Source organism: Hemitrygon akajei, chromosome 5, assembly GCF_048418815.1.
Source record: "Hemitrygon akajei chromosome 5, sHemAka1.3, whole genome shotgun sequence".
NCBI classification, from domain to species: Eukaryota; Metazoa; Chordata; class Chondrichthyes; order Myliobatiformes; family Dasyatidae; genus Hemitrygon; species Hemitrygon akajei.
In genome coordinates, this window is record NC_133128.1 from 38537745 (window position 1) to 38550685 (window position 12941).

The following is a 12941-nucleotide window of genomic DNA, read 5'->3' on the forward strand; positions in this document are numbered from 1 at the left end:
ATCATATGCCTGAGAAATATCAAATGTGAGTTAATCCTGTCTTTTTACAGATTATAGGATTGCACAAAGATTTAATATATCGTAACACGTGGTTCTAGAGGTTTTTTTTGTCTGACAGCATTGACTAACTCACTGCAGGGCATAATTGCGCAATTGTGAATCAAAACTGGAAACAGTCATTAATTCTGGAGGTTTTTCTTGATGAATAATTTCCCAGATAAACTGTTAATTGAAATCATACAGTAGACGATTTTAGCATCTAATGGTATTTAGTTATTAAATACCTTTTATTATTTAGAGCAAGGCAAACCATTTTCATGAACACTGTTCTTGCACCACCCAAAACTTGCCTTTCTGGATTATATGTCATGAATTAATGTTCACATAATAAATATAAATGATAGATTCCGTGACCAGGAAGGCAATATTACATTATTAAAAATATAAATAAAGAATCACTATTTCTATTAAATGGGTCTTAAAATGCAGAATGAAAGTTGATTTCTAAAACTAGAACTAATACTTCATACCATAATATACTGAATAAATGTCTATACCAGAATGTGGTGCAATATACTGACCGTAAAGAGAAAAACTAACTTAATTTTGATTTAGCACAATATGTAAAAAGGGCAACATTGATTTTCAGCAGCACCTGACTTTCACTTCTATTGAAATGTAACTTGAAAGTGATTTGGATGAAGTAGATAAATTACTGTTATCTACTTTCATTTAAAAGCCAGAATTAAAGGCATTCCTATTATCTGGCCTGGCCACACCCACTTTACTTTTGAGCACCCTGTTGAATGTTCATTCCAATAGCAAAAAGTGTCCCACCACACCACCCACCCTAGAATTCTCAGAACACAACTCATCAAACTTCAGCAGGCTGAAGTTAGCATATCAGAATAGCATTCTGATATCTGAAAGAGGTAACTTTGTGGTCACAGTAGCATATGGCATTTCCTGTCAGAACTTAACATACGGCAATGGTTCCCAGAAGAGTCCATTAAAATAATCCAATGGATAATTTTGGAACTGGGTAACTGTGAAGCTGATCACAATTTGTACTGCAAATATTCCAACCGACTCTTGTCTCAGTTGGAGATTTCATTACTTTCTACCTCGTGGGCGTTCTATTTCTTGACCTGTCATGCTGACGCCAATGTGCTTGGCAAAGTCAGCTAGAACTGATACCCAAGATTAATGAGAAATTAATTGTGACACTTCCTGTCAGGAGGATACAAGTTTAAGGATTTGAAAGGATGACAATGGAAAGTAGTAGAAAAGTAAAAGAAATATGTAACTGATAAAGCTTACTGTATGTTTATTATGATTTATCTTTATCCACATAGGTTCAATGTGCTTCTTGATCGTTGCTATGCATCAACTTCACGATTTCATTTAAATTCTTCCCAAACCTATGACCTCTTCATTGGGTGAGTGTTCCAAAGCTAACAGCTTGCTGTGATGATTATCTATCAATCTAATTTAATTTCTCCTCACAGGTGTGGTCACTTTATTAGGCACCTGTTCATTAATGCAAACTGCTAATCAGCCAATCTAATAAAGTGGCCATTGAGTGTACGTTCATGATCTTTTGCTGCTGTAGCCAATCCACTGCAAGGTTTGATGTGTTGTCCACACAGAGGTGCTCTTCTGTACACCACTGTAGTAACACGTGGCTATTTGAATTGCTGTCACCTTCCTGTCAGCTTGAGTCAGTCTGGCTAGTCTCCTCCGACCTCTCTAATTAACAAGGTGCTTTTGGCCACAGACCTGCCACTCACTGGAATTTTTTGTTGTTGTTTTTCACATGATTCTCTGCAAACTCTAAATACCAGGAGACCAGCAGTTTCTGAGATATGTAAAACACTGTCTGGCACCAACAGTCATTCCACAGTCAAAGTTAGTTGGATCACATTTCTTCCCCATACTGATGTTTGGCCTGAACAACAACTGAACCTTTTGATCGCATCTGCATGTTTTAATACATTGTGTTGTTGCCTTGTGATTTACTGATTAGAGATTTGCATTAACAAGCAAGTGCACAGGTGTATTTAACAAAATGGCCACTGAATGTATTTTCACCCCTTTATTCCCATGATCTACGTATTTCTTGACAGTCATTAGGAATAGAAAATTCAGAGTTGAGACTGAATTATAGTCGCTTCCTCTCAGAATCTTGGATTTGAAGAAGTACAAGGGTCAACAATAGATTGTTTTAATTGGGCAATTTTTGTAAAAATTGTGTATAATTTATGTTTAATTCATGTTTTTTCCTTCTGAATGCTGCTTGTATGATCTCCTGTGCCTGTAATGCTGCTGCAAGTAAGTTTTTCATTGCATCTGTACATACACACAATAGACTTGACTTCACTTGACTTAAGATGACCCTGCATTGAAAACGATTAGACATGAGATCCAGAAAGAGTCTCTCAATTTATTCAGATCTGCAGTAAATAACTTCTCTTGTAAGCACAATTGTTCATTTCCCCAGTTACCTCAGGACAACATAAATATGATGAATATCTTGTGTATATTTCTGCCTTTTTCTGTTGTTCCCATATAAAAGTAAACCGAGAATTCTCAGAGAGAAGCAGGAAATAAAATGTAGTGTTCCTAGTGAAGGCTTTTCATCTTCCAAAGTTCATCTGCATACAATGTGAGCAATTCTCATTATAATTTACTTATCACCCCTCAATGGTTTATTGTATTCTTCATCAAATTGAACTTAAATATCCTTTTATTTAAACCCCATCCACTGTCACATTCTAGTCTATTATTGTCACCTCTTCTAGCAATTACTGCACCTTTCTTATCCTAAAAAATGGAGGATGCTCTAAAGAAGGGCTATTATCCTGAATTGCTATAATTGTTTTTCTTCCCACAGATTCTCTCTGACCTTCTGAGTATTGTCATTATTTTATTTTTTTATTTATGGTAGTATATTCATTCTGCCTCTTATCAGCTTCAATCATTAATATACCCTCATTAAACCTCCACTTTTTTGCCAACATTTAAAATCTACCACAAAAGATTATCTCCTGGGCAACAGTGCTAATTTTTCTACATACATTTCACATTTTTGCTATTTCCTATCCCTCATCTGTAGAGTTCATTTGTAATCATATGTTTTGTTGTGTTTTCGTAAAAATACAAGTAATGGCATTCATATATTGCCTGCTCCTCAGGCTTTTTCCCACCAACAAGAAAACACAATCAACTTCTACCTCTACCTCCCCCAAATCTCTCCATTCCAAATTGTTATTTTGGCAAGAGTTAAAGAAGCAGCAAAATCCCTTGTAGAAGCATTCATCAGTTTGAGAATGAAGCTCACTAATAGATATTGTAAATATGAATACCAGTTCAGATACCAATTTTTTGCTTTATCTTTGAGAAAATGTATTAATGTGAAATTAAATCAGTTGACGAATATACAGTTGTACTTGCGTAGACAATCACAAGCACTGGGAAATTCTCAACAATAGCTTTTTTTAGGAGTGTGATTTGGATGTTTGCAGATTCTTATAAAATCTTTCATTAGTTATTCCTTAATTATTCCAATGACATTTAAATTGTACCACATAAAGCAATGTGGGTGCCAATTGTTTTGAAATTTCTGTTATCTTGGGAATGCATAATTTATGAGGAAATGTTTTAAGCAGCATTTCCATGATGGAATCTGCATTTTCAAGTCTGATCAGAAAGTATCTCCCTTTGCCGTGTCTACAAGAGATGCTCCTACAGTGCTGTAATATCAGCTGAATTTGACCTGTATTGGATATCTGGAAGAAAGTTTGCTCTCCCAATAGAAGGGAAGTTGTAACTGTATTATGTCCTCAAATTACTGCATTCAATATACCATTTGGCAATATTTATCACATTACTGTTTGCAAGTGCCAAGTACTGTGGTTTCAAGGTGAAGTCTTATCATTGTTTGTGTCTTGCCATTAACTTGATAAGATGCAAATATTTCAACAGGTATCAGGAATATTGTCAAGAGCAGCACATTATCGATGACTATTATTTCTCTGATAAAGACTTTATGTATACATGAGTATACATTAATTTCAAGATAATTTATATTTTATCAACAATCAAGATGACTTATACTGTACAGCACATCCTGGTGATCATACTGTATGGAACTTTTGACTGACAGCTTTTAGCTGTAACCATACCATCAAGCTGTGCTGGGAAATATCCGAGAAATTCTTTGAGCTTGAAATGCATGGACTTTTATTTGTTTCTTATACGTCAAGGGCAAAAGCTCCAAATATAGTAAAAGTGAAAGAGTGTTCAATAGAACAATAGTTAAATGGGATTAATAAAATGGTATCTCCAACTCAAATTGCCACCTTGGGCTGGTAAATTCAGAAGTACCTGAAAGGTGCTTTATTTTATTTTGAGGTCCAGATTGCAAGATAGCTAAGAAAACTGAAATGCTATACAATGACAGAGAGACTAATTGTTCACTTGCTTGAAATAAAAGCCTATAGCACATCTTGTCTTCCAAATTACTTGACACAGAGCTATACAGTATAGAATCAGCCCCTTTGGCCTGCCAGATCCATGCCAATCATTATGCTCCATTTGCCTGCTTTAATTATATAACCCTCTTTATCTTGCTCATTTAAGTACCTGTTAAGATTTCTCTTTTCTGCACGTGCCTCCACCATTCCATTTGACAGCTTATTCCAAGTATCCAACTCGTTGTGGAAAACTTGCTACTTGGTGCCCTTTAAATCTGTCCCTCTTCCCGAATGTTAAAAGGCCTGAACAGATTAGATATGGCAAAGTTATTTCCCCTGGTAGGGGAATCTAGGACAAGAGGGCACGACTTCAGTATTGAAGGACGTCCATTTAGAACAGAGATGTGGGGAAATTACTTTAGTCAGAGGGTGGCAAATCTGTGGAATTTGTTGCCAAGAGTGGCTGTGGAGGCCAAGTCACTGGATGCATTTAAGGCAGAGATAGATAGGTTCTTTATTAGCCAGGGCATCAAAGGGTGTGGGGTGAAGGCAAGGGAGTGGGGATGACCGGAAGAATTGGATCAGCCTATGGTTGAATGTCGGAGAAGACTAGATGGGCCAAATGGCCTGCTTCTGCTCCTATATCTTATGGTCTTAGTTAAATATATATGCCCTCAAGTTTTAGACTTCCCTACCATGGGAAAAAGCCCATAACCATTCATCATGTCGATACCCTCATGATTTTATTAACCTCTATAAGGTCACTCCACAACAAACTTTCCATGGGTTTCGGTCCTAATGTTTCACTGAACTGCTTGAAAGGAGGGAACTGCCTGACAATATTGAGTCCATCAACATCCTACCTCCATAGGGTTTGGTCTAGTGACTTCACTGGGAATGGTCCTTTGGTGCCCAAAAGCACTACCCTTCCAGCTTTGGGGCTCAATATGTTTAATGTTGAAGGGAAGCATTCCTCAATTATACCCCTGGGATTAAATAAGCCATATTAATGCTTAACCAGCTTTTTATTCTCCCTTTAATAATGTGCTGTATTTCTTTATGTTGCTCATTCTTATTTTGTACACATCACCCAAGCTCTCTGCTATCCTCTTGATTAATTCAAACAATTTCCACCATAAAATATGAGATATCCTTCAACTCCATTTCTGTTACTTCCACAAAATCCCTTCTCATTGTGGAGATATGAACTAAAACAATTTATTCAACTTTATAGATGCACTAAAGAACCACAGACCAACATCGTGTCAAATGGAAAGGATCAGTTTGCGAGATTCTATTTTGAAGCGTTCCGCTTCACTGAGCACCGAGACCTGGCTGTCTCTACCTTCTATCTACATTGCATTACACGTCTCTGTGCCAAGGCTGCCTGCAGTGAATTTAATGTGAGTCGAGACATACTTTATTGATTTCCTTTCTAAATTGAAGTGTAGGACATAAAGTTCCAAGGTTCCCACTCTAATTAGTGGACTAATGGGGCTGGACTTCTGGCTTTCTGCAGGCAAAAATAAAACTATATCCCAAAATGTACTGGAGTCATCATAATTCAGGCAGACCCTAATTGTCATCCAGCCAGGCAAAATACAGACGTACAAAAAGGAATTAATATTTCAGGTCAATTATCTTTTCCCAGAAATGGGAAAGGATCAAAATAAATAAACAGAACTTGATTTTTTTTTCAGTTTTAAATGATAATACTTAATGTATGATCATAAATAATAGCCTACAATGTCAGCATAGATGTTGAGTGCCAAAGGGCCTGTTTCTATGCTGTACAATTCTGTAATTCATGGAACAAGCTTCCTCAGAACACCACTTGGAAAAATGGTTCTATTTTTACTGTTAGAACTCTGTGCTAGCAATAAATATCATTGATATAAAATTCAAACTTGCATTTACTTTGCATTAAGAATGCAACATGTAGTTTTCAAAATGACCATTACAGATTATTGATCAATTCCATTGTTCGTGGGATACATCATCAGGGAAGTGATTGTGATGATGATCATTAGACACTGGCAAATCTAATGTCAATATAACAGTGAGTGAAGCCAGCCGGTGGTGTAGTCACATCTGCACTAGACTTCGAGGCGAGTGGACCAGGGTTCGAATCAGGCCAGCTCCTTGCATGCTTTCCATCCGTGCTGGGTTGAGCGTCGAACTAGCAATTTGGCCTCATAAAAAACAGACAAATGCTAGTGAAACGGCAAGGTTTCCACCCGATGCGGCACCAGGCACGGAGAGGAACCACATCATAACGGTGAGTGAGCTGTGATTTTTAAAAGATCTATTGAGCTCTACTTTGTCTGATTTCTTTGAACAGTGCCATTTTTCCATCAAAAAATAATTAAAACTGAAAAATAAGCCCAAATTGAACTAAGAAATAACAGTAAATAATTCAAGATTGAAAGGTAAATATGTTTTAAAAGGGGTGGGGAGGGATTAAAAGTTAAAAGGAGGGAAGAGGAAGGAGCATCACATCTGTAATGTGGTAGAATGAAAGTCAGATTAAATGAGACAATGAGTGAAAGTGTAATATGTGTTAAAGCAACAACTGAAAAAATCTGGTAGAGGTAAGAGTGGGAAAGATAGATTCATTCTGTGCTTAGTAGAAGGATGGACTGCTGTTTCTCAACTTTATCTTGAGGTTTGGTATCTTGTGACTTTTGGTACAGTTTTAATTTAAGATTGAAGGACTTTAGATGTGAAGATATATGATACAGTCCATATTGATAAAGGTCAGCTTTTTTACCAATTTTTAGTTGCAGAAAACCTTTTCTAATTATGTTTTTATTTCTTTTAGAAATGTGGAAGGAGAAAAAGAGAAGCGCCAGTCATCCTCACTACTCCAGCACCCGAGGAATTGTCCAAACCTTCAGTAATTAGTTCCAAGCCTGTCTTCACCAAGAATGATAATGGTATGTCTTTGTTTATTCAATTTAAATTAAAATGCACATAAGATATGAAGTGCTTCATTAACTGAGCTAAATAACAAATCATTCCAGCAGAAGATAGTTCCTGGATCTATGTTAAAGGTAGAGGAAGACCAGTCAAATTATGAAACCAATATTGTACTATAATTTTCTATAGCACCAGTAGGCCCATGCACAAGTTTGGGCAACCATCCTAATAACATATGTGTAAATTGAGGTTGTGGATGCGATATCTTACTTAATGGCCCTTCTTGTTTGCAATAAATCCTTTAACTGGTAGGAACAGTCGAATGCACTTATCAAATTCTGCCATCCACAGAAACCCGTACGTTTGCTCCACAATGGCGTGGAAGTTATAATATTACATAATGGGTCTAAACTGTAACCACTCTCAGTGAGAACTGGTGTCAAACAAAGCTCCATCATAACGGCAGCATTTTCTCAATCAGTCTCACCACCAACAAACTTCCCACAGGAGCGGAGCTAACCCACAGAGCTAACGAGAAGCTGTTCAATCTGCAGGGACTACACTGATCACTCAAACCTCAGAAGTAAAGCTGCTGTGTACAGACGACACCTGATTTTGTGCACTTTTGGAGGTTCAGCTCCAAGCCATTGTCAAAACTACTAGACAAGCATTCATGAGGATGGGCCTTATACTCAACATCTGCAGGATAGAGGCAACATATTACCTTCTAACAATAAAGTTAGAGTGAATCCCTGGATCAAGTGAACCAGTTTTTTATATCTCAGCAATGACCTCTTGGTGAATGCAGGTATTGAAGATGAAATTCACCGTTGCCAACTCAGTCTTTAGTTGACGGGCGAAAAGGGTACTTACAGGTATATGGACCTCTAATATGCCTCCAAGTTTCATGGTCTACCAAAAGCTCCGTCCTCCCGTATGTTTTTGAGACTTGGATTATATACATCAGACTTTGGAAAAATGCCATCTGAACAATCTCCACAAAATCCTTAGAATAAGTAAACCAATGTTAATGCCTGGCCCCAGGACAACTTCCAAGAAACTGAGGCTCTGTCTCTGCTGGGCAGAATAATGGCTTAGAATCTGAGCATAGCACAGTGTCATTGTGTGTTGATTGTGACTTTTTATTCAGCAATTGTACACATGGGAAATAGGCAGCATAATTTTAAGTTAACATGTACAGACAAGCTAGATGAACTCAGCAGGTCAAGCAGCATCCGTTGAAATGAGCAGTCAACGTTTCCTGCCAAGACCCTTCGTCCTGATGAAGGATCTCGGCCCAAAACATTAACTGCTCAATTCAACAGATGCTGCTCGACCTGCTGAGTTCATCCAGCTTGTTTGTACGTGTTGATTTGACCACAGCATCTGCAGTGTACTTTGTGTTTATAATTTTAAGTTGTTAGGCTCAATAAACACTATGGGACACCAAACTTCCACCAAACACTCTTGCAAATTTCTACAGATGTACTGTGGAGAGCATTCTAACTATTTGCATCACCATCTGGTACGGAATACCCACTGCACTGGATCAGAAAAAGCTGCTGCAAACTCAGGCAGCTCCATGATGGCCATTAGCCTCCCCAGCACTGAGTACATCTCCATAAAGTGATGCCTCAAAAAGGCAGCATCCATCATTTAGGATCCCCATCACCCAGGGCATGCTCTCTTCTCATTGCTACCATCAAAGATGAGGTACAGGAGCTTGAAGACGTATTTTAGGAACAGATCCTTCCCCACCATCATCAGGTTTCTGAATGGAAAATGAACCATAAGACCATAAGATAAAGGAGCAGAATTAGGCCATTTGGTCCATCAAGTCTGCTCTGTCATCTCATTATGGCTGATTCAGTTTTCCTCTCAGCCCCAATCTCCTGCCTTCTTCCTGTATTCCTTCATTTCCTGACCAAAGAAGAATCTATCAACGTCTGCCATAAATATACATAAAGACTTGGCCTCCACAGCTGCCCGTGGCAAAGAATTCCTCAGATTCGTCACTGTCTGGCTAAAGAAATTCCTTCTCATCTCCGTTCTAAAAGGACGCCCCTCTATTCTGCGGCTGTGTCCTCTGGTCTTAGACTCTCTCACCATAGAAAACATCCTCTCCACATCCACTGTATCAAGGACTTTCACCATTCAATAGGTTTCAATGAGGTCACCCCTCATTCTTCTGAATTCCAGTGAATACAGGCACAGAGCCATCAAACGCTCTTCATATGACAAACCATTCAATCCTGGAATCATTTTTGTCAACCTCCTTGGGACCCTCTCCAGTTTCAGCATTTAATTTTTGTACATATACTTCTTATTGTAATTTATAGTTTTTAATTATGTGTTGCAAGGTACTGCTGCTGCAAAACAACATATTTCACAACATATCCCAGTGGTTTTAAACCTGATTATGTTGTGATTCTGATTCTGATTCTAATCCTTTAAGGAAAATATATCCTGTCACCTCACCCATTTTGGCTTGCACGGGTGGTTGGTTATTCAAGTGGAAATTGATGGGGATATCTCTGCTTGTGAATATGCAAAGGAATGGAACAAATGAGATTACTCTGAAACCTTGCATTGTCTTGATGAATCATATGGCCTCCTTCTAGGTAGTGGGAAATATGGACTTCAATACTGATAATTCAGGGGAAAAACAATGATTAAAAAGTTTAGCTAACCTATGTGAGAACCTTTTTAACATTTACTCATAATCTCTTTGTTTCTGTACTTTTACCCACAGTGGTGAACACAAACGATGTTTCAGGTAAGGGAGTTTACTGTTAAAAGGAACTTTCAACTGCTTCAGAAAGTACTTCATAAACATAAAGGGGAAAATAAATGAGCGTAGATGCCAAATTGTAAAAGGCATTTAATCTTGCACCCTTGCTAAGAATGGGATTTTCCTTTGATATTTTTAACATTTTAATGTTCATTAATATGTGCTTGGCAATGGTCAACTTATTCCTATACAATATTCTCCCATCATCAACATACAGACCTTGTGATCAGTGAACAATTATTCACATAATTTAGAAAAAATAACAATATTATACACATTTCATGGCATATGCCAGTGATATTAAACCTGATTCTGATTCTGATTCAATTCAACAACATTCAACCTTTATATTACAGGTGATTATGTTTTTAATTGTTACATACTTACACTGGCCATAGATATCTTCCTGAATTCAGTACAGCCAGTTGCTGCCATGCATAGTTACTCTACTACCCGCATATGACAAGCAGCATCATGTTACCTATTCCTCATATTTCTCATATTCTGAAGCAAAAAAGAAGGAATTACATGTGATATAACAGTAGTACCCCTCTATGATCAGGAACCAGACACTGAGACCTTTTAGATGTTTCTTCAATTTCTTCAATGATAGACCATACAAACATAGGATGACACAAGACCTATTGGAAAGAATGTCCTTGTTAAGTAAATATTAAGTCTGAGTTTTGACTGCAAATGTCTACATTCATTGGCATGGAATGTTTTCATTGCAAATTACGGAATAGAAACGACATTATGTAAAGTTATGTTTAGAATGTTTTTATTCTCTGAGGCAGCTATCAACTTGAAAATCCTACTTCTCTTTTCATGACTTCTCTTCTAAATCTGACTGCTCACTGGATAGACAGTATGTTATGTTTAATGTTTTATTCTATATCTTTTGCTTTTTCCCACATTTCATTGGATGGTCCAATCCCTTATTGCCTCATTTGCATGTCATTTCACATGTCTAAATCTAGGAATGAGCACTGCCACATAATTTTAAGCTTTGAATCTGAGTCCAAATGTGCCAGTAACTGATACCTATACATGTGCATCTTGTGGCAGGTCATTAGATGTAGCCCAGAATATATGGTTTGCCATCCTCCACACCATTGTCCTTATTCTCTTCCTTTCCCTGCCCCAGTTCATTGTTCAAATGTGCTGTGATTGATACTTTTATTTCAAACAAGTGTTTGATTCACATTTTCACTAATTTTTTATCATACAAGAATCTAGTATTGCTGGTGTATGTAAACAATGTTGATTGACTTATTTCTTGTGTATTATTATCTGGTTTTTTTTTTACCTCCAGCATCAGCTTTAGCTGCTCAACAGGCCTTAAGTGTGTACACTGGTTTTGGAGTAGGATTGGGAATCTTAGCTGTAACCTGCATTGTCATGATTGCAACAGGTATACTACTGTATCGAAGATTCCAGAAAAAAAGCACCTTAAAATAAGCTGGAAATCATGTAAAAAAAACTTTAAAAATAAACAAGTTACCCTTCATTGAAGATTTTGTGCACCATTCAGACTTCCATTAGAGCTTTCTAGATGCGATAAGTCCTATTGTAACCAACAGCAGTACAAGCCATACTTCGTAGTGTATGTTGTAGTTTCAATGCTACTAGGAAAGGTAAGCCTAACTCCAGGTCATTTTAACTGCACCTACCTGGGATCATGCATTGTGATCAATGAAGAAGATTATATGCATACATTGTTTTTAGGCAATCATTTCATTTTATTCAGAAAAAATGGTATAGAATATAATGCCAGATGATATGACTTAAAAATTACAATTTGTAATATAAATATTCTATTAAAATAAGACTGGAAAATCAATTTGGTTAAATTCCAAAATATAATGTTGCTTAATCATACTGATTGCCTTCTCCATTTACTGTTACTGAACATTGCATTTTGGATAAAATCTGCACATTGGAAGCAGATATAGATATTATGATGTAAATGAGTAAAATAGAAAGTTTTATAGACACTGCTTCAGTTTGCATTGTATGACAATAGAATGCAAAATAAAGTGAGAGCTACTCTGATAATTTAGTGTGTACGCAGCTTGGTTAAGTATTGAGTCTAACGAACCAGGGATATTCCAAATCTGAACCCTTGTTTGCCATGTTTCAGGTAAGCTCAGCCCAGGTATTGGCATGGGTCATCATAGACATGGCATTGCTAACTCATGGTGGAAAAGATATGCAAGACACTCACCAGCTAAATGATTCTATAAAGTGGCCTCAAGTAGAAATCAAGTGAGGTCAGGATTAGTAGGGCTATCTGCATTAATTGCACCTCCCCATGCATGAGAAATGGCCATGTTGTTGATGTACTTGCAGAACATATTCCAACATAATCAATAATCTTCAAGAGAGAGGAGGATAGATGGGGAGAGGTGGGAAAAAGGTAAAAAGCAGAACCATTAATTGTTTTAAAGATGTATTTTATTTACTGTAACTAAACAAAATACACTTAAACTTGGTTATTTGTTCAATAGTTGATAATTTTTCATTGGTTTTGCATAACAACTTTATGTCATAACTTAGATCAGTAATTGATAATTCATATGGAATTATTTAGCAATCAAATAAGCTCCAGAAAATAGAGAGCATTGTGTCATGTAGTTTACCTTCTAGATCGAAAGAGAATTGCCCAGATTTGTGTTTGGTACAGTTTGGATACAATAACATATGAATTTTAGAAAAATCAGAACATATGACTTTAACTAAATCTGCCCATTTTC

General features: G+C 37.0%; 1 protein-coding gene across 1 annotated transcript in view; it reads left to right on the top strand.

The window, feature by feature from the left end:
• Positions 1-12139, top strand: part of LOC140727651 (zona pellucida-like domain-containing protein 1) — a 31870-nt gene extending 19731 nt beyond the window's left edge. Inside the window, exons 7-11 of the mRNA XM_073045271.1 lie at positions 1356-1439; positions 5710-5878; positions 7297-7411; positions 10147-10170; positions 11501-12139. Of these exons, the coding sequence (XP_072901372.1) occupies positions 1356-1439; positions 5710-5878; positions 7297-7411; positions 10147-10170; positions 11501-11646 (538 nt within the window). The 3' untranslated portion in view covers positions 11647-12139. The remainder of the gene's footprint in view (positions 1-1355; positions 1440-5709; positions 5879-7296; positions 7412-10146; positions 10171-11500) is intronic.
• Positions 12140-12941: the final 802 nt, after the last annotated feature.